Source organism: Magnolia sinica, chromosome 13, assembly GCF_029962835.1.
Source record: "Magnolia sinica isolate HGM2019 chromosome 13, MsV1, whole genome shotgun sequence".
Lineage (NCBI taxonomy): Eukaryota > Viridiplantae > Streptophyta > Magnoliopsida > Magnoliales > Magnoliaceae > Magnolia > Magnolia sinica.
The window spans coordinates 13992108-14013603 of record NC_080585.1 but is presented as its reverse complement, the minus strand read 5'-3'; the positions used below and the strand labels follow the sequence as shown (position 1 = coordinate 14013603).

At 40.4% G+C, this 21496-nt stretch overlaps 2 protein-coding genes and 1 non-coding gene across 4 annotated transcripts in view; 2 read left to right on the top strand and 1 right to left on the bottom strand.

Moving 5' to 3' along the window:
• Window positions 1–1869: 1869 nt before the first annotated feature.
• Window positions 1870–2015, top strand: LOC131224588 (small nucleolar RNA snoR135). Its single transcript, XR_009161061.1, has one exon. It is a non-coding gene; the product is annotated as a small nucleolar RNA snoR135 (small nucleolar RNA).
• Window positions 2016–9115: 7100 nt separating this feature from the next.
• Window positions 9116–10176, top strand: LOC131222907 (protein OXIDATIVE STRESS 3-like). 2 transcript variants are annotated; one of them, XM_058218148.1, is made up of 2 exons: window positions 9116–9544; window positions 9798–10176. In XM_058218148.1, exons 1-2 carry the CDS (start codon window positions 9279–9281, stop codon window positions 10096–10098), a joined length of 567 nt encoding a protein of 188 aa, XP_058074131.1. In that variant the 5' UTR covers window positions 9116–9278; the 3' UTR covers window positions 10099–10176. The 2 variants fall into 2 exon arrangements, with proteins under 2 accessions (XP_058074131.1, XP_058074132.1); XM_058218149.1 differs by having other exon boundaries at window positions 9120–9544; window positions 9813–10176.
• An 812-nt stretch (window positions 10177–10988) lies between these two features.
• LOC131222905 (endoribonuclease YBEY, chloroplastic) overlaps window positions 10989–21496 on the bottom strand; it is a 28238-nt gene continuing 17730 nt past the window's right edge. Inside the window, exons 8-12 of the mRNA XM_058218147.1 lie at window positions 14159–14230; window positions 13030–13149; window positions 12881–12931; window positions 12128–12316; window positions 10989–11487 (exon numbers count right to left, since the gene is read on the bottom strand). Coding sequence (XP_058074130.1) covers window positions 11320–11487; window positions 12128–12316; window positions 12881–12931; window positions 13030–13149; window positions 14159–14230 — 600 coding nt within the window. The 3' untranslated portion in view covers window positions 10989–11319. The remainder of the gene's footprint in view (window positions 11488–12127; window positions 12317–12880; window positions 12932–13029; window positions 13150–14158; window positions 14231–21496) is intronic.

Sequence of the window (21496 nt, the reverse complement as noted above, 5' to 3'; positions counted from 1 at the left end):
GAGAGAGAGAGAGAGAGAATTCCTAAAGGTGATCTAGACCGTTCTCTGGTATGCCCCCAGTGGAGAGGTGACATGACAAAAGGTCCCACTGACAGATGGTTTGGATGGCGGCCTTCTTTCCTATGGTCCATTCACATTGGAACCCAGCTAGATGAACCGTTTTGATTACCATGATGGAAGCACAAGACGGGGGTAGACAACAATAGTGCTGGGGGTTTGTTCCTGGCCTTTCGATCTGTGTCCTGCTATCAGATGGTTGAGAAAAGGGACAGTACGGGTCCACGGAAGAGAAGCCAAAGATTTATGGCCAGGAAGTTCCAATCTGGGTATCTCTTGGGATGGTTCATCCGCTTAAGAGGACCATCAGACCTGATGAAGTGGGTCTTAAACTGTAAGCCTCACTCGTTGATGTCTTGTATTTCGGCCAAGGCTCTCTACGAGTTGGGGTTGAATTGGGTGTACCTGGGCCAACCGTGTTCGGGTCTCATTCTTGAAGATTCCGACTCGGATCTGATCGGGTTTGAATGCCCATCAGGTCTTTAAATGTAGGCCCACCACGATGGATGGATTAGATGTCACACCTGTGCCACTTTGGTAATGGTTGCAAAGGATCTCTTTTGCCGATGGATACCACTCACTGAACATGTGGCAATATGTATGCCGGTTTGGGAAACGGATTGGCTACTCCCCTTGCCACCAGCCAATGGCTGATGGTCGGTGCTCTGTGGGCCCCACCATGATGTCTGTGTTTCATCCATGCCGTCCATCTATTTTTCTAGATAATTTTATGATATTAAACCAAAAATCAGGTATATCCCAATCTCAAGTGGACCACATTACAGGAAACAGTGTTGAATGAGCTTCGACCATTAAAAACTTTTGGGGGCCATAAAAGTTTTGGATCAAGCTGATATTTGTTTTTTCCCTTCATCTAGGTCTGTATGACCTAGTCAACAGATTGGATGTCAAATAAACAGTACACTGGGCCTTAGGATCATTTAAATGGTGGATATCCAATCAATATATTTTTTCCTTTAGTGTGGTCCAGATGAGATTTATATCCCTCTAATTTTTTATATGAAGTCCTAAAATTATCTTTAAAATTGGATGAAACACGTACATCATGGTGGGACCCACAGCACCGACCACCAGCCACGGGGCTGGTGTCAGGGGGAGTAGCCAATCCGTTCCCGCTGGTTTGGATGTCCAAACCATGGGCCCATTGTGGATGTACTGTAGCCTTACAACCAACTGATGGAACGGACCGTCCGATCTTGCTTATCAATATGGAACGTTGAAATTTTTTGTTTTTGATCCGGTCATTTGATGGTCAACAGTTGGAAGGGTCCAGTTTACCTTGGTAGTGTGATTATGGGGAGCCCAGCTGTCAATTTTCCACATGCAAATGTCATCCATGTGATGAGTGGATTGCCCTGGTTAATGGGCTAGGCCATGTTTGGCGTAAGCCCCATCTAATGATCCGACGGGGATCTCGACACGTGTGCTACATTGACACGTGTACTGCGACTCCCCAGTTCAATACGTCGTTGCGCGCATCTCCAGCAAGTCTCGTACTACAAGTAGAGGAAGGGCAATTTCGTAATCTTCCATTTCGGGTATCAGAGGTCGGTAAAACCCTAATCCTCAATCTTTTGTCCTTATATATAGCGACCACTGGCGAAATCCCTAACCCTAAAACGGGATCCATTAATCCTTCTTCATAGATTTATTCTCTACATACCTTTTCTTCTCCGATTTCGCTTTGATCGATTCTCCGTTTTCCTTTGCATGCGTTTTTATTTTAAATATGTTTTCGAAATTCATGCGGTTTGTGTTGTTTATCAAGTGTTTGGTTTGTGTTCGGAACGAAAAGCAGGGTTTGTGTGTATCGGTGTTATGCTTGTGTAAAATGCGTAACGTGCCGAAAGGTATTCCCTGCGATATGGATTTGGTGAAGATGGGCAGTTGGGTTTCACTACACCGTTGATATCCCAACAATCATTTTCCCCACATTTCTTCTTTTTTCTTTTTGTTATTATTTTTGAATTGCTTTGATTGGTTGAATGGAGTTTGTATGAGCCTTTTATTTTTGGTAATCTAAATGCTTCATATGACCATCCCTTCACCACCCACAATGAAAGATCCTCACCCTCCCATCATCGTTGCCCTGAAAATGGACGGCCAGGAATTGGAATCACAGCAAGGATCGATAACCAAAACAGTTGGTTTCTTCGCCGTGACCGTTATATGTTTTAACTGATGGGTTGATCCTATCGGTCTGATTTCTTGGTTTTTGGATGGTACGTTGGGGATGCATGAAGACCAGCAAATTTAGCAACGGTGACGGCTGTCTAATGATTTCTCCCTACTACCCGACTCCTGGATAACTTGCAATGAGAGAGATCTTTGAAATGATTGAATCACTGCCTCTCGTTCAACTGGCAACCCTAAAATTGCATGGTCCCGATTCATCGCCCAAGTGCCTGCTAGGGTTTGCAGGGCGCGGCTTAGGTGGATCCCCGGATACACCGAGGTTGGGTGGATCGTGGGTGGATCCGGAATCGGATTGCGTACTGAGTTACTCAGTACGCTCTTATCGTACTGAGTAAACTTTGTTGGACCCATCGGGAATGCACGTAGTTTATCCACGCCGTCCATCCGTTTTTTCAGATCATTTTAGGGGTTGAGACAAAAATTTAAATATATCAAAAGCTCAACTGGACCATACCACAGGAAACAGTGGAAGTATTGATTTCCACCATTGAAACATTCCTAAGGCCCACAGTGGTGTTTATTTGTCATCAAACCATTTCATAAGATCATACAGACATAGATGAAGGGAAAAAACAAATATAAGCTTGATCTAAAACTTCTGTGGCCCCCAAGAACTTTTCAACAGTAGATGTTCAATTCACACTGTTTTATGTGGTGTGTTCCTCTTGAGTTTTTTATATCATTCATTTTTTGGATGAACCCCTAAAATTATCTATTAAAACGGATGAACGGAACGGATGAAATTCATGAATGACAGTAGGCCCCACAGGGTTTACTCAGTACGCTAGGCGTACTGAGTTACTCAGTACGCAATCCGCTTCCGGTGGATCCCTGACTGTGGGGCACACCGTGATGTCTTTCATCTACGCCATTCATCCATTTGACAGTTCATTTAGGGCACGATCCCAAAAATGAAGCAGACTCACCATTAAAAACTTCTTTATTTGCCATCCAACCTCCTGTTGATAAGGTGACAAAGACCTGGACGAAGCGACCACACAAATATTAGGTTGATGCGAAACTTTGTGGCCCGCCAGAAATTTTGAATGGTCAATAACCACTGCATCTTGTGGTGTGGTCCACCTCAGATTTGGTTTTGCTTCATGCTTGGAATCATGCCCTAAAATGATCTGTAAGAACGGATGGACAGCCTGGATGTAAGGCATATAGATCACGGTGGGCTTAACAGTTTGCATTAGGTTCATTCCATCTATTTGATGGGGAATTATTTTTTACTCTCCCGCACTAAGGCGCTTGATACTCAGGCACTCGGAACTTGTACAAGGTAGTACTCAAATTAAACTGATTGGATTGTGGAATCCACTGTCTATAACTAAGCCTCAAAATGACCCTGGGTTGTTGAAACAGTACCATTGGATATTTTTCATGTTCAACCAATCCAAAAAATCTGTCAATCAAATATTCTGGTGATCAAAATTAAATGCACATAAAAAATGGGAATTAATTTGGACAGTCTAATTTGAATTACCAGGTCTTTTTGCAAGGATGGGGAGGTTGATATAAATGACCCCATAAAAATGCACGTAAGGTATGGTCGTAAATGAAAACATTCATGTTATTGGTGCAACCGTAGAGACTGGGTTTACCAGGAATGGATAGCCTTGCGGCTACCCTTACTCGGTTGCTCACCTTGGTATATGCATTCCATATCTTGCCATCCGTTTTCTTAGATCATTTTAGGGCATGAGCCCAAAATTGAAACAGATCTCAGAACAGACGTACAAAAGTTTTGGATCAAGCAGATTCCCATCATCTGGGTTTATGTGACCTTGTTGTTGGAATAAAAAGGATCAAGCATATATTTATTTATTGTCCCATCGATCAGGTTTACGTGACCTTATCAATAGGTTGGTAGAAAAATAAACATTAGAAATATTACGGTTTCATCATTACTGTTTCCTATAGTATGGTCAAAATGGATGAATAGTGTGGATATAGAATAAATACATTTAAGGTGGACCCCACAATAATGACGATCCCATGCCCAAATGCTACATGGGCTCCTTGTTGCATCCATTTAATCCCCTGCCCAAAAGCTTTAACTATCTTTTAATGTATATTACCCTTAACTCCATCTGTGAATGGTATTTAATTAGAAGGATGTTTTGTTTTTTTTTTTTTGTTTTTTTTTTTTGCATAAGAAAAAGGCCTTTATCATTTACAAATACAAAGAGGAAAGTGTTAAAAAAACCCTAATGTATAATTGCAAGTTTATCTAAGGAAGTCTGTTAGAGTCCTGAGACTGCCCTGTGGATAATTTCTTGAGTTTAAGGATACAACCAAATAAGTTACTTCTTTCTACTTACACTAGTAACTGACTTATTCAAGATCAGTAAGTTCGGTTGAAGATCAATTATAAATATATATATTTTTTTAACTTAAAAATACTTGATCACTTCATATTAATAAGTAGAAATCAAAGTCAGCTACTTAAAAATATAGGAGTCGTTTGGCACTATGGATTTGGGGGATTTCAAATCCCCTAATTGCTTTGCACCATAAATTAACTAGGGTTTTCAAATCCCCTAGAAGAGAGTTTGAAATCCCTAATGAAAGCTTGGATTACATCTAAAATCCTTCCATAAGTTGCGTGTGTAACACGTGTGTTACTGGACTATTAATCTATCGGATACATGGCTTACTAATGATATCCCAAAGCAATTAGATTATCAATTGCTTCACTATAATTACTTTAATATGATGATTAACGCTGTCCAAATATTGTCCATGTAAATCAATGGTTAAAAATTGTCAGTTAGTCACTCAAACATAATCTTGTGCTTGTTGCCCATTCGAGACTGGAATTTCATTATCAGCGGGCTTATTACAACCATTGTGTCAAGCATCACATACATTCACTAATTGGAGATATTAAAGTTAATTTAGTAATTAAATTTAAACCCATGTAAATATAATATGCATAGTTACTTTTGGATTAAAGTTGCTTTCGAATCTAACTTGCCAAACACAACAAGAGGATTTCAAATCCAAGGGGTTTTGAATCCACGGTTTCCAATCTATGTTCCCAAACAGGCCCCAAGTAGCTTAAGTAACTTATGATCCAAACACCCCCTAAATCACTTAAGTGCCACGCACCATCAAAAGTGCTACATTTTGGATTAAAGTGAGAGTTTTGTAACTCGACTGGACCCAAAATTAGAAGTGCCAATGGGTTGGGTGGGGGTGTTTGGACCTAAACCCAACCCATGAATAGTCTTGAGTCCTAATTGGATTCAATAAAAAATAACCTATGAAAGAGCACAAAAGGACTTGAAGATGGAAAATAGCACATATTTAGTGCTGGATGATTATTGAATGTGGTACATATTGCGCATTAGGATGATACACCTTGCCATATATTCATATATGGGCGCCTCTTAAAGATGACAGTGGCAAATATTACACATGGCACATTGACATGTGGGGCACTAGAAGGCAGGGGGGGTCACGTGTCACACATGTAGTGCTTTAAGAGTAATGGTGGCACAGTGACATATGTGAATCGATACCAAGACTTCATTAAAAAAAAAAAGATTATCTTCATTTAATTTACCACTTGCCATGGGATACTTAAGAGATTTGAATATGTAAATCAGTTGAAGATGGATGGTAGTACATGTGGGACACTTTGAAGAGAGATGCTCTGACTCTCCTTTCCCCTTTATTTCTTTAAAATTACATTTCTTAGGCATGAATAAAGAAATGAAAAGGGGGAATTTTACATATATATTTCTTTAAATGGGAGAGAAACGGAATCGGTGAATATGAAAAATTTTGAAAAAAACAAATAATGAAAACTGCGGTAAAATTTGTAGTCCTTGCTTTACCTTTGAATAATCCAAATAAGCTTGGTAGCAAGGATAATACCTTATTAATTGAGACTTGATCATGGGCCCACCTTGATGCATGTGTTCTGTATCCACGTCTGTCCATCAAATTTTAGGGTATGGGCCAAAAAAATAAAGCAAATATAATTATCTGGTGGACCACACCACAGAAAAATTGTTGTGATTGAATGCCCACCATTAAAAACTTCTTAGGGCCCACTGTAATGTTTATTTGTCACCCAATCTGTAGATAAGGTCTTAATCAAGTAAAAATACAGATAGTAGCTTAATATAAAACTTTTATGGCCCCTAAGAAGTTTTTAACGGTAGGAATTCAATCCCTACCGCGAGGTCTACCTGAGATTTGGATCTTCCTCATTTTATTGGACCATGGCCTAGAATTAGCTGGCAAAACAGATGGACGGCATGGATTTATAATACATATATCGAGGTGGGCCCACGGTCAGGGCCTCACCCACCAAGCTGTTACCCCTGCCTCACTTAGAATCCGCCCCCGGGAAGTGGTGACAGATGAATGGCCAGGATTACTTAACTATGGGTCCACGTTTTCAGTAATCGAAAGAACTTTAGCTCAACTGTCAATCTTCCGCTACGTGTATGGATAAGGATGTGGATGGAATGAACGGCGGAAGATTGAATTCCCATCAAACAACGACTAACAGGCACAGCATGGCAGGCTTTCTTATCTATTCCCACCCTTCTCATCCTTGCCCTGAATAGTGGGACCCACTTGGCTACAAGAACATTCAGAGCCGTAATATGTTAGAATCATCCCTCCAAAGTACACATGGCGCAGCAATTGGGACCGTCCATCTTTGGGCCTATCATGGTGGGACCACCGTTCAAAATCACACTCATCAAGAATCCTAACCATCTAGTTTTTGCACCTATCATGGTGAGACCACGCTTCAAAAATTATACCATCGAAGAATCCTAGCCATAGATTTTTTGCACCTGCCTACACTGAAAATCAATCACTAACATTTTTGTTTCTGGCCGATGATTTCTAGCCCTACGATTAGATGTTTCTTAAACAATCCAATCAATGTGGTTTTTAAGCTATTCCCTATCAGCAATAGTTTCCACTAGCTGAACGGTTCCGATCTACTTCATCCTGCCACGTGTACTGTGTAGGGAAATTTGCGGGACCCACTTTAGATGGATGTGACAAAAAATAAAATTACACTCATTGGATGATCCTGATTGATCCTAGTGCGTCCATGGGCGGTTAAAATAAGAAATTGTCAACCGTCCAAATTCAAGATACAAATGTCCATTATCAAAGGTTGGGATTGTCCACTCAAATCTGATTTAGGGTCCATGACCTATCTACAATGAGACCCCAAGGATGGTACGGATTAATTGGAGCCACACAAATGCTACTTTCCATTCTAACCATTTCTACAGCCCATGTGGAATGGGTCATAGCTTACAAAATCATACAAATCATGTGGTCTAACCATCGTAACAGTCCCCGGCTTTTGGATGGTCAACAGAATTATGGACCGTTCGATCAGAAAAGAACTCAACGGATGGTTTCTGTCACTTGATTGGTGCAACTTTTAGACTATGGCCCACCTATCAATTGGATGGACTGAATCAACGGTCATTTTCATTGATTGGTTGGCAGAGATGGTTTATCCTCGGAATTCAGTCAGTTGTGTTGTGCATCGGATCATTCATTCCTCACGTAAATGGCGTGACTTTGGCCATGGAATGTATGGGCATTATTTCGGTTGGCCCACTAAATCTGGTGAGAATGGACGGACGTCTGTGGTTGCTTCCCACATCTTAGACGCATTCTCCTGTGTACACCTGGAAAATCCTACTTGTGGGTCCCACCTGTTAGTAATCTAAACGATAGAAACAAGAAACAAACTCGATTATATGATCTTAACCGTATGAGAAGATCCCCTCAGTTGCAGTCGTCCATTTTGTAGGCCACGTTAGGCTCATCTGACAGGGAAGACATTAATGCGTACTCCATCTCACGAGATGAACGGCTTGGATTCATGAAAGGTGGGTCCCACCGTCGAACACAAAACCTAATATTTATTAGGCGAGTGGGAAAGGGATGGGCAGCGGCTTAGGTGCGGCCTCGGCCTCACCCAAGACGGTGCCGCCCTTACCGTGGGGCCCACCTTGATGTATGTATTCTATATCCACTCCATCCATCCGTTTCGCCATATTATTTTCAGGTGGACCGTACCATAGGAAAGAGTGGTTGTTGACCGTTAAAAACTTCTTGTGGGCCATAAAAGTTTTGGATCAAGCAGGTATTTGTTTTTTTCCTTTTTCCTATTGTATGGTCCACCTGAGACTTGGATCTGCTTTATTTTTGGGCTCATGCCCTAAAATGATCCGACCCAAAGGACGGACGGCGTGGATATAGAATACATACATCAAGATGGCCCCCACGTTGAGGGCTGCACGTTTTGTGTGAGGCCGGGGACGCACCTAATCCGGTCCCGGGCAAAAGGTGGTGAGTAGGATATGGATGTATTCAAAGCTCAGGGCTTATCCTCTCTCACTACTTACCTTTCAGGGGGAGTTATTTGTTACTCTGCCAGAGTACAATGCTTGATACGCAGGTACTTCAAAACTGTACAAGTGTCATACATTAGCTCAAATTAAATCAACTAATCATGGAAGCCACCATCATGAAGTCAGTCCCAAAATTAGTTCATCTGACAATCTTAACCTCTAATTTGTGGACACTTGTTTGTTGAAATATGAGCATAAGTAATTCTTCATTTTTAACCATCCAATACATGTCCAACACTCTGATAGTTCTATAAGCAAATAAGCGAAAATTTCAGTTCATTCTATATCTAAACCAGGACCCATAATTTGGACGGTTAAATTTAAATTACTTGTATGCCGTGATGCCATTTCTAAGAGCTTGTGTATCATCCATCACACTCTAACGGAGCATCAAATCTTTTCTTCTCCTTTATATTGTTGTGTTTGTATTGGCCACAATGCAATCCCATCCACACATCACATTGACAAGTTCACCCTTGGAATTGTAATAAGACCCCATTAGTTATTCTCTCTTGGTTTCAAAACAGGAGCAGCTACTCCATAGCTTCATAGTGCACAGCTTCATTCTCTCCTCCTAAGGTGGACATACACATGGAAGATGGCCCAATCTCAACGACACGACATGAGCCGTCGACAATGCAGCATGGTCATGGGATCATGGACTGCGATGGTGATGATCGTCTGCATGATTTGGTTTCCTTTGACGTTTCCAGTTCTTCAATTGATGCAAGTTCTTCCACTTCATATGAATCGCCGTCATCGCCGCCGCTGTCAACGCTGCCGCCATTACCATCACAACTAACTTCAAATGGACCATTGTATGAATTGTCTGCATTGATGGCCCACCTCCCTATTAAGTGAGTAGATGAAAAGGATGAATTTGATCTTATTATGCTAACTAATTGAATAAATGTGATGATTGTATCGGTGCATGATAATTGTCTTAGATGTATCTATGGCCTTACATGTTCGGGTTGCCATGGCTGCACAGCCATTGACACCCCTAACATCAACCCCATTCCAAATACAGCATTTCAGAAGTTTGAAAATTTATTTTGGATTTTGTTTTTCAACCCAAAATCATAAAAGCTTGCTATATTGATTTGATAGATTGGGGTGTTGCAGGAGAGGGCTTTCCAAACACTTCCAAGGAAAATCACGGTCCTTCAAATCTCTATCCAATGTGAGAAGCATAGAGGATCTTGCTAAGAGAGAGATTCCATCAAGAAGGAAGATGAAGTCATCTAAGAGCAACGGAGGTGGGCTAGATTGCCAGAAGTCATATACACAGAGATGTTGTGTAAGGACGATATCAAAGAAGGCTTCAAGAGGACCGTACTCTTCTTTTTTAGGTAAAAGCAGCAGCTTTGTAAGTGAGAGGACTCTCATTCCTGTAGAAAAGAACTTGTAATTGGTAGCTATAAAGCTTTTGATTGCACTACAGCAGTTTGTTTGAAAAGGGAGAATATATATGAGATTGTGTTCTTTATGAATTTTCTTTGAGTAGATATTGATAGTTTGATTTTGATTGGTTAGTGATCATCACAGCCATTGTGTTGTTACTATAAGTTGGGTCGCGATGCAACAAACACCTTCTGAAATTCTGGTGGATCCATGCCATTCATCAGGTAGGTTATACCCTGCCATGGATAAAAAATAATGTTGGTCTACTTATCAGGCAGTTCAAACTAGTATGAGAAACATTGACTAGTAGAAAAAAGAAGTCTAACAGTCCAAATTCAACACTTGATGACCTTACGAATGGTCCAGACATTTCACACACGCACGTGTTCCACCCCTCACATTAAGTCCCCTCGTTGAATCATGAATCCAAGAGTGCTTAAAGAGTTCTTCAGCACAACAACATTTTTATGGAGTTTGATTGAATCGACAAAAGATACACCACTTCGATTCAAGGATACTTCATCAGCCCAAGGAGCCATGCAGAGGTACATTACCATCCTGGATCCTATTTCATCCACACGCACACAAAATCCACACAGTCCATCAGGTGGGCTCTGACAGGGATTTCGCACAACCTCAAAAGCAAGTCTGTCCAGTTATGGGCCACGTGTGTTGGATGCTGACCGTTGGAAAAAATGGTTACAAGAAACAACAGTACTTTCTTTTATTTTTATTTTTTCTTAATCTTTTGGCAAGCCATCCTAACATCTAAGTGCAGTCCATGCCTAAAGAAACGATCACCTTTCTAGTAAGGATTCAGATGTTCCTGTTACGAAACTACAGCACAAAACTCATTTGAAAACATCTTATTAGAGCATATATGAGTGGCATTGCAAATAGCATCCCCCAAAACAATATCCATCTTCCTTTTCTATTTTATAGTAAAATAAAAAGTGATAACATATAACCCCCTTCATTGAGGAAAACAAGATCAAGAGACCAAACGACATAAATGCGGCAGCATCCCAGAAGTCACAGCTTTAAAAAAAATTGCCTGGGGCTCCCAAGGTTATGATGCATTTCTTCTCTTTCCCATTTGATAAAACATTTCCAGTAAAATGGGAATGTGAAATAAAAATATAAAGATGGGTTTAACTTGGATCCCATGATAAATAACACCAATGAGTAAAACATTCTGGGACAGCAGCATTTCTAGGCCAATCCGATCTCAGAATGCATATCGGTATATAGCATCAGCGACCCCATCTTCGTCATTGCTGGCACCGATCACATCAGCTACGGCCTTCGCCTTCTCCGAGCCATTCCTAAGCACCACACCCAATGAAGCCAGCTGCAGCATCTCCACGTCATTTTCTCCGTCGCCTACAGCCATGATCTATACGGGAATTAGGGAATTGTCTGTCGTCTCTAGAAACGTAGACTTGCATATAGCATGTTTCTTTAAAACTAGTCATTTCTGAAAGCCATGGGTTTGAGGTCCAGCAATTCGGTGTCAGCACAGAATGTGCTAGCATGGCCCAATGCCTGGAAGCCTCATAGTTTGTGTCCTTTTAAAGATCAACGAGAAATATGAGACGTTGGCCTTATTCCACACTCTAAACTGATCATATTGCCAAAACTAACCTTTCACCAATATTTACTGACAGCTAACAAATATGACTGATGCTAGAAATTTGATCACTGCTATCTTACCAGATGGTGAAATTTAAGGGCCCATCTGGAAATACCACAAAGTGAGGAGTGGTTCCATGGCCTGAGTAGAACCCATCAGCTTTGCGCTTGAGGCAGCTAGAAAGTGGAAATTGCACAAGGATTCTGTTTTCCACTTACAATTTTCAAACCAAATCTCAATTAGGATAAGACTGGTATTCCCAGTTGAGATTTTGGTGTAGCATATCCCATCCACCTGTTAAAGTATAATTCTCAAACAAACCCTTAAACACCGGGTCATTTTAGCAAGATGTGTAAAATTAAAAGACATAACAAGACAACAATACGTGGGTTATCATCCATACCTCTTTTGCAGTGGTACCAAGATGATCCAGCAGCATCTGCACCCCATTACCTTTTGAAGTTCCAGTGGGGATTATTTCAAGCATATCTGGCTGTGACTGGACAATGCCTGCTCGTCCTTTTGTTGCTTCTGACCAATAAGGACGCAAAGTAGTGGATACCCCCTCAATTGTGTCCATGAAAACCAGTTTCTGCAACACCAAAAGAATGTGTATTATCAAGAGGACCTGAATTTGCATGTCTGATAACAGTAACCAAATGTCGCTACCGGCATTGCATCAAATGATCATGTCCAATATTCTTTGCTTCTCAACAAAGCTGACCTGAAAAGATGACGCAACCTGAAGTAACATGTGTGTGTGTTTTTGTTTTTTCAAACGGTCAGTGACATGGTTGGCATATATGCTTATTGAAGGCATCCTATGTTTGATCACATGTGCCTCATCTGGGGTTAAGGTGCTAAATTTTCACAGAATAACTGGTGTGGCAATTTTAGGCAGTGTCTGTTACAGAATAACTGGTGTTTGCTACTTACAGATACCCTCCCTACCTCCTCCCCTCCCCTCCCCTCCCCTCCTCCATCCCTCCCTCTCTCTCCTTGTTTCCTTTTGTTGTAGGTTTTCTTGTTTCATAGAACACTCACATAGTTGTACTAATACAAAATTCATATCATGCTTCTATAGACTAGGAAAATGCAATGTATGCTTGTGTCGGAGGTTTGATTAACTATATTGGACCTAATTTAAAAAGCTCACCTGTATTTCAGCATCTGCTAAAAGGTGTTCGACTGAAGGCATGACCTCTGCCTGTAAAGGAATGTTTAATTTCAGGCAAATGTTAAGTATTGACCGTCCTGCTGATTAACTGTTTACTGAGACAAAAACACATTAAATTTTAACAGTACCTTCGGCTCATGATACACAGTATGAAGCGAGTCAACCACAGGGTCATCAAATAATGTCAAACATCTGTCTTGGCTAAATGCAACAACAGGAACCTTGTGTTCCCAAGAATAGAGAAATGCCTGCAAGTAAGGATATAATAGTCACTCAACGAGTAGAAATAGTATTGCAGACAGGTTAAAATTTGCAAAGCCATACCAAGAATATGATTAGGTATCCTCCACGATTCATAATCACGGAATTCTAGTCTATATCATAGTGACAAATCTCGTTCTTGGCCTGGGAATTTCTCGAGAGTAGGGAGATTTTCAGATTTTTAATGTTTTCTCATTTTCTGTAAAATCTCCCTGAAAAAAAAATATTATTATAAATTAATAAATAGTTTTAAAATTTTAAATATATAGGTTTAAAATTAATTATTTTAACTTTTATATATTTTGGCATAAAAATTGAGATAACTTTGCAATAAATAGTGAAAATTAAAAACTTCCGGTGTCTTGAAAAATCTAGCAATATCATTGCGATAATATTGTTTAATCATTTTTCTGCAAAACAATGTCATGGTATTTTAAAAATCTTGGCAGTCACAATGGCCTACATTAGTTAACCAAATAAAAGAATAACTACACCAAAATGTTTAGTTTGGGATACCCTTATAATGTTGAAAATCTATGCAGAATGATAACAACCCTGAATATTTTTTTTTTCCTTTTTTTCTTCTGTCTGTATAATTTGACAAATCCTCTGATGATTTTTATTTTTTTTTCTTTTTGAGCAGGCAACAAAAAACTATTAAAACGTCATAGACAAAAAAAGGGGACAGAAGTATAAATACAGATTCCTCTGATGAAAAATGATTACAAGGCAGAATCTTCAGCCATTGGCAATTCTCGTCAAATTAACAACTTTTTAATGGGCAACTGAAATTTTTATTAAAGAAAAGAAAGTCAGCTTTAGATTTTCTCAGTGAGTTTTCTGAAAAGAATCCAGTGTCTTCGGAAATAACAGGGCCTATGGGAAACAATGAAGTGTCTAGGAAAATATTTCTATAGAAATTCATGATAAGAAGAAACTTGTTACAAAAACTTGACAATCATTACCACCATTGTACCTAGAGAAAATGCATTTTACCTCTCTGCAAATATTTGGGTCCAAATTTCTTCTAGAAATCTCACGTCCTTGTCTCCCATAGACAAGCAATCCCTGAAATTCAAGTAAACATTAGAAAATAAGAGACTGCATGCTGTGAAGAAAATCACAGAAGAGAAAATGAGATCAGCAGCATCAGCCCATTAATACCCTAGAAGAACGACATAATCGAGCAGTTCAAGATGCAAAACATGTGCATGGAATCAAAACGGGCATTAAAGACAAAATCCGTTGGTTTATGAGCTGATGAGGCATGGTCTACTACATTAGAAATTACTATATTTGATAGGTCACTAATCCTTCATAGAAACTTGCATTTGCATGTGTATTCAATGTCCTGTAGAAGGTGCTATAAGCTGCAGACTACAAAGCATACTCATAACGCGTGTTTGTCAAACAAAAATCAATCTACATTTGTGTGATTGAATGAAACTGTATCGTCCATAGGGTCAAGATTTCCATAACTGCTATTGGCAAGGAAATATATGCTACCTGAGGTAGGCATCTTTGATATCCCAAACCATTCACACATAACTAAGAGCAAATGTTCTTTGAAGGTTTGGGGAAAGAAGTAGTGGTAGCTTCTTCTTCTTTTTTAAGCTTTTGAGTCAATATTTCTCCTTACAAAAAGCAAAAGATCTGCTGTCAGAAATCAGATGCATTTTTTTTCTAGGAATGAATTTGAATAGACGAAAACTCATTAGTCTGGTGCAGAGACCCATGGGTTTGTGCTTGAACCCGAGACCTCAATGTTTGATACACACTGCCTACCATTGATCTATGGACCATGCCCTATACTTGTGTCAACTTTACCTACTTATTTGTGCTATTGTGCTCTCCGCATCACAAGTATGGGCGGGGAAAATGTTCCTGAGCCTATCAACATTGAGTATGTGAAGATTATCCATGGGTAGCCTCTGCCCAAGGTCCTAAGGTTTGGCTAGAGAGTGCTCACACTAGGGGCAACTGGCCTTTGGGTATCCTTAATTAGAATCTGAACAACCCACTGAGCCACCTAAACCTCATCTTCTCCCCTTGCACCTATCAATTTTGAAGCCTAAAAGCATATTTCCTCGGAAACCCATATTGTATTCCAAACCTGTCAAGTTTTGGGAATCAGGGGGGGGGGGGGGGGCGCTTCAAGAAAAGAAGAGGAGAGAGAGAAAAAGATGACTGAGAAAAACCCTGGAAGGAATCTTATTGAGAAGGTGATACATATTGCTCAAAACCCCTCCAGGCAGTCTCAAGCTCAAGAATTTTGAGCCTTCATACCATTCCTTCCAATCCCTTGTCCTAAGGCCCCATTTCTTCCCAAAAAGAAGCCTCTCAGATGTTGAATTGTGGTCAGGAATCCCTAATAAAGAGCGCTTGAAGGTTAGGCTAGAGGAACAAGGTAAAAAGGGTCTCCCCTCTTACGCTAGGATGACTTATGGCTATGAGGGAATCGGGCACCTACAGGTAGGTCTATTGTTCGAGAAAAACAAAAAATAATGATAGAATGTGCCCAAAGCAAAATGGGCAGGGTGAAAGCCTAAAAGGAGCACGTTGAGCAAAAGCACAAGATGCATGATGGACCTGGTGAAAACCAACATGGAGGCTAGGGATAAAAACAACATATTTACCGAGGGACCAGCAAGAATAAATACCCAAGGATGTGATGAAAACCCAAAAAAGGCAACACAGGCAAAAATATGGGAAAGCCAAGCATGGTGAAAACCTGAAAGTGCACCATGAGTAAGAATGGGAAGAAGAACATTTAGAGCAATCAAAGGGGGAGAAGCAAGAAGAGGAGAAATAGAAAGAGCGGAGGTAGCAAGCCTTTCTTTGAGCCAGGGGCAATTTGAAAGGAGAAGTGAGAAGAGGAGAGAGAGAAAAAGTGGAGGTTGCGAGCCTTTCTTCCAGGCGGGTTTCAGCTAGAGCCAATTTGAAGTGTTTTGAGTTTTCAGGACAATGCAGCGACATATCCCCGCATGAGGACGACGGAAATTTGAAGGAAGTGGCAAGGGATATCCCCGAACTTTGCTACCCAAGGGACAAGATCTCGAGATTGCCATTCTATGGTCAATCTGCGTCCTATTCACAATGCACGAGGCTTAAATGCTGCTATAGTTCAACTCAAGTTCTTGAAGAAGCGCTTGAGGGCTCACGTACTATAGCCATTTCATAAACAAGATGTTTTGAGCAATTTCAAACAATAATAAATTGTAAAAAGAGTTGTCATTAAGTCAATGCTGCCTTTACATGTCTTTAGTATCCTCTTATGTGCTGCTTTTCAAAGATATAAAACAAAAATAAAAGAATAGAAAAACTTTTAATCTTGATGCACATATCTCCGCTCCTATTATCAAATATTTTGTAGAAAGCTCACTTGCGGGACGCCCCCACCTTGCGCACCCCCATCTTTGCTTTGGCAAGCTGCGAACATGCTTCCTCTTGTTCCAAGCTAAGCATCTTCATTAAATCCTCATTCTCCCTTGCTTGGTTGGGATGCCACTACCTGATTAAGTGGGCCATCATGATCGTACATCTAGGCCCAATTACCATCCATTCATTTCATCCATTGTCCACCCATTCTCATCATCCACCATCCATCCATTCAACTATAATTACCATCCATTCGTCATCATCCATCCATCCATTCGCCATTCGTCTTTCATCATCATCCGTTCATCTTACACCTTTCACCCACTTAATAATCTTCCTTTTTTTTTTGAAAGCCACCCATTTTAATCATCATCCATTGTCCATTCCTCATCATCATCCATTCATCCAACTGCACCTATCCATTTATCCATTGTCATCACACATCTGTCCATTCATCGTCACCATTTACCTGTTGATTCATTGTCACCGTCCAACCATCCACTCATCATCCCCATCCACCCATCCATTCATCATCACAATACATTCGTTCCTTCATCATCACTATCCGTTCATCTACTCATCATGGATTCATCCATCCACCCATCGCCACCATTGTTCACATCAAACCTTTTGGTTTATATTCGGTTTCATCGCCACCCTTTTCATCATTTATCAATTGATCCATTGGCATCATGAACACCTTAACAATAAATCATGTCAATCATCATTTGTTTCATGCATTTCTTTTACACCCATCCATCACCATCATCATTGCATCAACTCATAAAGGATTACAAGTGCACTCATCATCCGAGACACTGAGAAGTAGTCCATACTCCCAGATGGGCGGTTGTGCAACATCAAACAAAGACTTGGGACTTTTATTTTCTGAGTTTTAAGGCGAAGCAGTTCGATCGGACTGAGCTTGATGTAACATTCCGATCAAGCCATAGTGGTCCTTCAATATGTTCACTCTAAGTAAATGAGCTCGAACAAAAGGTGACTAGGTTAAATAGCCAATCTGTTCCCTAGTGATCAACATGCTCTAGTACAGTACAAATTTGAAGTCCAAGGGAAAACATCTTCGATGTACTATTCTATCAATTCAATTCCCTAGCGGACGTCATACGCTCGGGCTACCTTGCATCGGTAGGTCCTTGTAAGATTCACAAGACACAGGGCAACCATCACTCTATCCACATTGGCACAAAGAACACCAGTTATTTCAAGGATCTCAAATTCAACCATTAAAGTAGAATAAGAAGACCCCCAAGACAAACATTTTGGGTGTGGGGTGTCTATAGCTTTGCTATTTAGTTGCACACAACCTCTATCAACGAGGGGCAACTATGGACACCCACTCAACAGACTGCATAGCCTAATCAACCCATTCATCATGGAGGGAAATTCTTGCATTGTATCAAGATGAAAGTTCTGCAAAATTCTCACAACTATGGAAGCCCAAAACCCATGCCCAAGCTCAAACCTAAGCCCAAATCCATGCTCAAGCCCAAACCTAAGCACGAATGTGACCCAAAACCCTCTCAAACTCAAACGAAAAGACCCGAAAAGATTCAAGAGGTGTTGGACCCTGCCTAACATAGGTATGGGGTCCACACCCTTGTGTGATTTTCTTGGATGAGGAAAAACTTTTTCCGCTTTTCAGGTTTATCCAAACTTCAGTGATTATCCACTTTCAGGCACCAATTTCTTGGTCTTTGGTGCCCAAACCCTGTGATCTATATATCCATTTTGTAGCCCATTAAATTATGTTTCCAATGAGATTGATTTCAGCTCAATCTATGTAGCCACAGGATTATGATCAAAATACTGGACAGTGTGAGATGGGTTGACAGTCACATAGCCGAATTTTGACCCAACTCGTGGACCCCAGATCTCCTTGGCCCTTAGAAAATTTTCCCTCAAACTAGAATCATTAATTAGCCCATCAAGTTCCCTATCCAACAAGCTATAGATCACCCAAATCCAACATCCAAGCACCAAGTTGCTACCAAAAAACCGAGAAGTGTGCTTGCTGGACTGTGTACAGAAACAATATTTGAAATTACCATCTTGTCCTTGCAAAGAATCCAAAATCCAGTTTCCATTTTCCTTCGACCCTTTGACACATTTTATCAAAATACCCCTAGGAGCCTTAGACCCCTACCTATCATCTTTTTACCAAACTACTCCCTAACTACCAGATTTAGTGAAATCCAAAACCACCCTTCCTTCAAGACACAAGATTCTCCCAAGTGTTTTAATATCCACCACTCATTTCCCACACTTTAAATGCTTCCTAGAACCTTCCCTATATCTTAACGACCCCTAGAATTCTCTCAATTCACTCCCAAGCTACCCAATTAACATCCAGAATCAAGCCACTTGCCAACCATCCCAAATCTTCCTGCCTATAGAAAACCCCCAAACATTCCTCAAATTACAACCTTGCAACCCCCTTTGTCTATAAATAGAGGCCGCTTGCTACAAGAGAGGGGCCTTGCCTCTAGAAAACTCTCTAGTCCTAAAGCCATTCTAGGAATTCCTACTCTTCCCTCTAGCCATACTAAGGCCCCGTTTGTTAAATCTGAAGTCTAAAGCCTGAATCTGAAATCTGAAGCCTAAATCTGAAATCTGAAGTCAAAAAACTTGTTTGGTAATTATGGCTGAAGTCTGAAAATTAAGTACTGAATTTGAAACAATCTGTTTGTTAACAAACATCTGAAATATGTTAATTTGACACATTTGCCCCTATCTCCTGTTTGGAAATGTTTTAAATTATAAAGAAATTATTTTTTATTAAATGAAAATAAATTATTCTATTTAATTCAAATAAACTATAAAGTACTTAATAGAAAATTTAAATATCATTATTTATAAAAACAGATAAAAAATTAATGATTTGCATGTATAAGTGTGGCGGCAATTTCTTCTCGCATATTGGACATAATAGCTTGTTCAAAGTTTCCAAATACTCCTTCTACTTCAGGCATATCATTCTCTGATTCAATATTCATCTCCGAAAGAACATTTTCATCATTGTATTGTTGGAAGAGTGGATCGGAGATGGATTCTTTTCTAATGTAATTGTGTAGTGTCATGCATGCAATAACTATGTCTCTTTTCTATATACTTCATTTTTTGGCCTAATGTCCTAAAATGAGTTCACAAAACGGATGGACGGGGTAGATTTCTCACAAAAGTCAAGGAGGGCCCCATATAGGTTTCCAGCGCAGGAACTTCCTGCGAAAGGCTTTCCCATGCGTCCATGGGCTGGTGTACACACGGAAAACGGATTGGCTACTCCCACTGCCACCAACCATGGCTGATGGTCGGTGCTTTGTGGGCCCCACCATGATGTATGTGTTTCATCCATGCTGTTCATATATTTTTCCAGATCATTTAATAATATGAGACCAAAAATGAGGTATATCCCAATCTCAAGCGGACCACATTACAGGAAACAATGTTGAATGAGCTTTGTCCATTGAAAACCTTTTGGGGGCCATAAAAGTTTTGGATCAAGCTGATTTTTGTTTTTTCACTTCATCTGGGCATGTATGACCTAATCAACATATTGGATGTCAAATAAACAGTACAGTGGGCCCTAGGAGGATTTTAATGGTGGATATCCAATCACTATTGTTTTCCTGTGGTGTGGTCCACCTGAGATTTATATCCCTCTTATTTTTGGAATAGAGACCTAAAATGATATGTAAAAATGGATGAACGGAATGGATGAAACACATACATCATCGGGGCCATAGAGCACCAACCACCACCCACCGGGCTGGTGGCAAGGGAGTAGCCAATCCGTTTCCCTATCAAACACCAGCTATATAGCCGGTGTAGATATGTGTCGTGCGAAGACGAGCGCCGACGCTCCGAGTTGTACGAACGGTTCAAAGGAGATCAAAGTTACATGGGCCCTACAATAATGTATTTATTATATCCACATCGTTCATCAAATTTTCTAGATCATTTTAGAGAATTATCCAAAAAATGAATCATATCCAAAACTCAAATGGACAACACCAAAAATAGCAGCGAGATAATGATTTTCACCGTTAAAAAATTCGCAGGGCCCACTATAACATTTATTTTCCATCTAATCTATTCATAAGGTCAAAAATATCTGGACGAAGAGGAAAAACAAATTTCATATTGATCCGAAACTTTTGTGACCCCAAAAGGGTTTCAATGGTAGACGTTCAATCCCCCACTGCTTTTTGCAGTGTGGTCCAGTTTATCTTTAGATTTGTCTTATTTTTCGGCTCAAGCCTTCCGACTAGCTCGCAAAATGGATGGACGGTTTGGATATAACAAATACGTCATGATGGGACCCACAGAATTTACTGACGTCAATACACCAGCCAATCCGCTTCCCAATCCTGTCCCAACCCATCTGCTTCGAACGAACGCAGTATTAGATACTGACAGGTTGAGTAGCGAGACTCGCTACTGAAGTGATGTCACCAAGTTATGTGGACCCCACTATAATTTATTTGTTGTATCCACAACGTCCATTCATTTGGAGATATTATTTTAAGGCATGACTCAGAGAACGAGGCAGATCCAAAGCTTTAGTGGACCCCACCAAAGAAAACAGCGGGAAGATTGACGCCCACAGTTGAAACCTTCTTAAGGCCCACCATGATATTTTTTCGAAATCCAACCTGTTCAAAAGTTAAAAAAGACATTAAAGAACGCAAAACACAAATATCAGCTTGATTGAAAACTTTTGTGGCCTTAGAAGTTTTTAACGGTGGTGTCCCTCTCCCCACTGTTTTCTGTGGTGGGGTCCACTGGAGCTTTGGATGTGACTCATTCTTTGGATCTTACCCTTAAATGATCTCTCCAGTTGGATGGACAGCGTGGATACAAAATATACATCATGGTGGGGCCCACAGAACTTGGTGACGTCACATCAGTAGCAGTCTCACTACTCTAACTTGT

Coding starts and splice junctions, on each gene's coding strand:
- LOC131222907 (XM_058218148.1), top strand. CDS start 9,279: ATGGAAGATGGCCCAATCTCAACGACACGACATGAGCCGTCGACAATG. Junction 9,545..9,797: donor ATGGCCCACCTCCCTATTAA/GTGAGTAGATGA, acceptor TTGATTTGATAG/ATTGGGGTGTTGCAGGAGAG.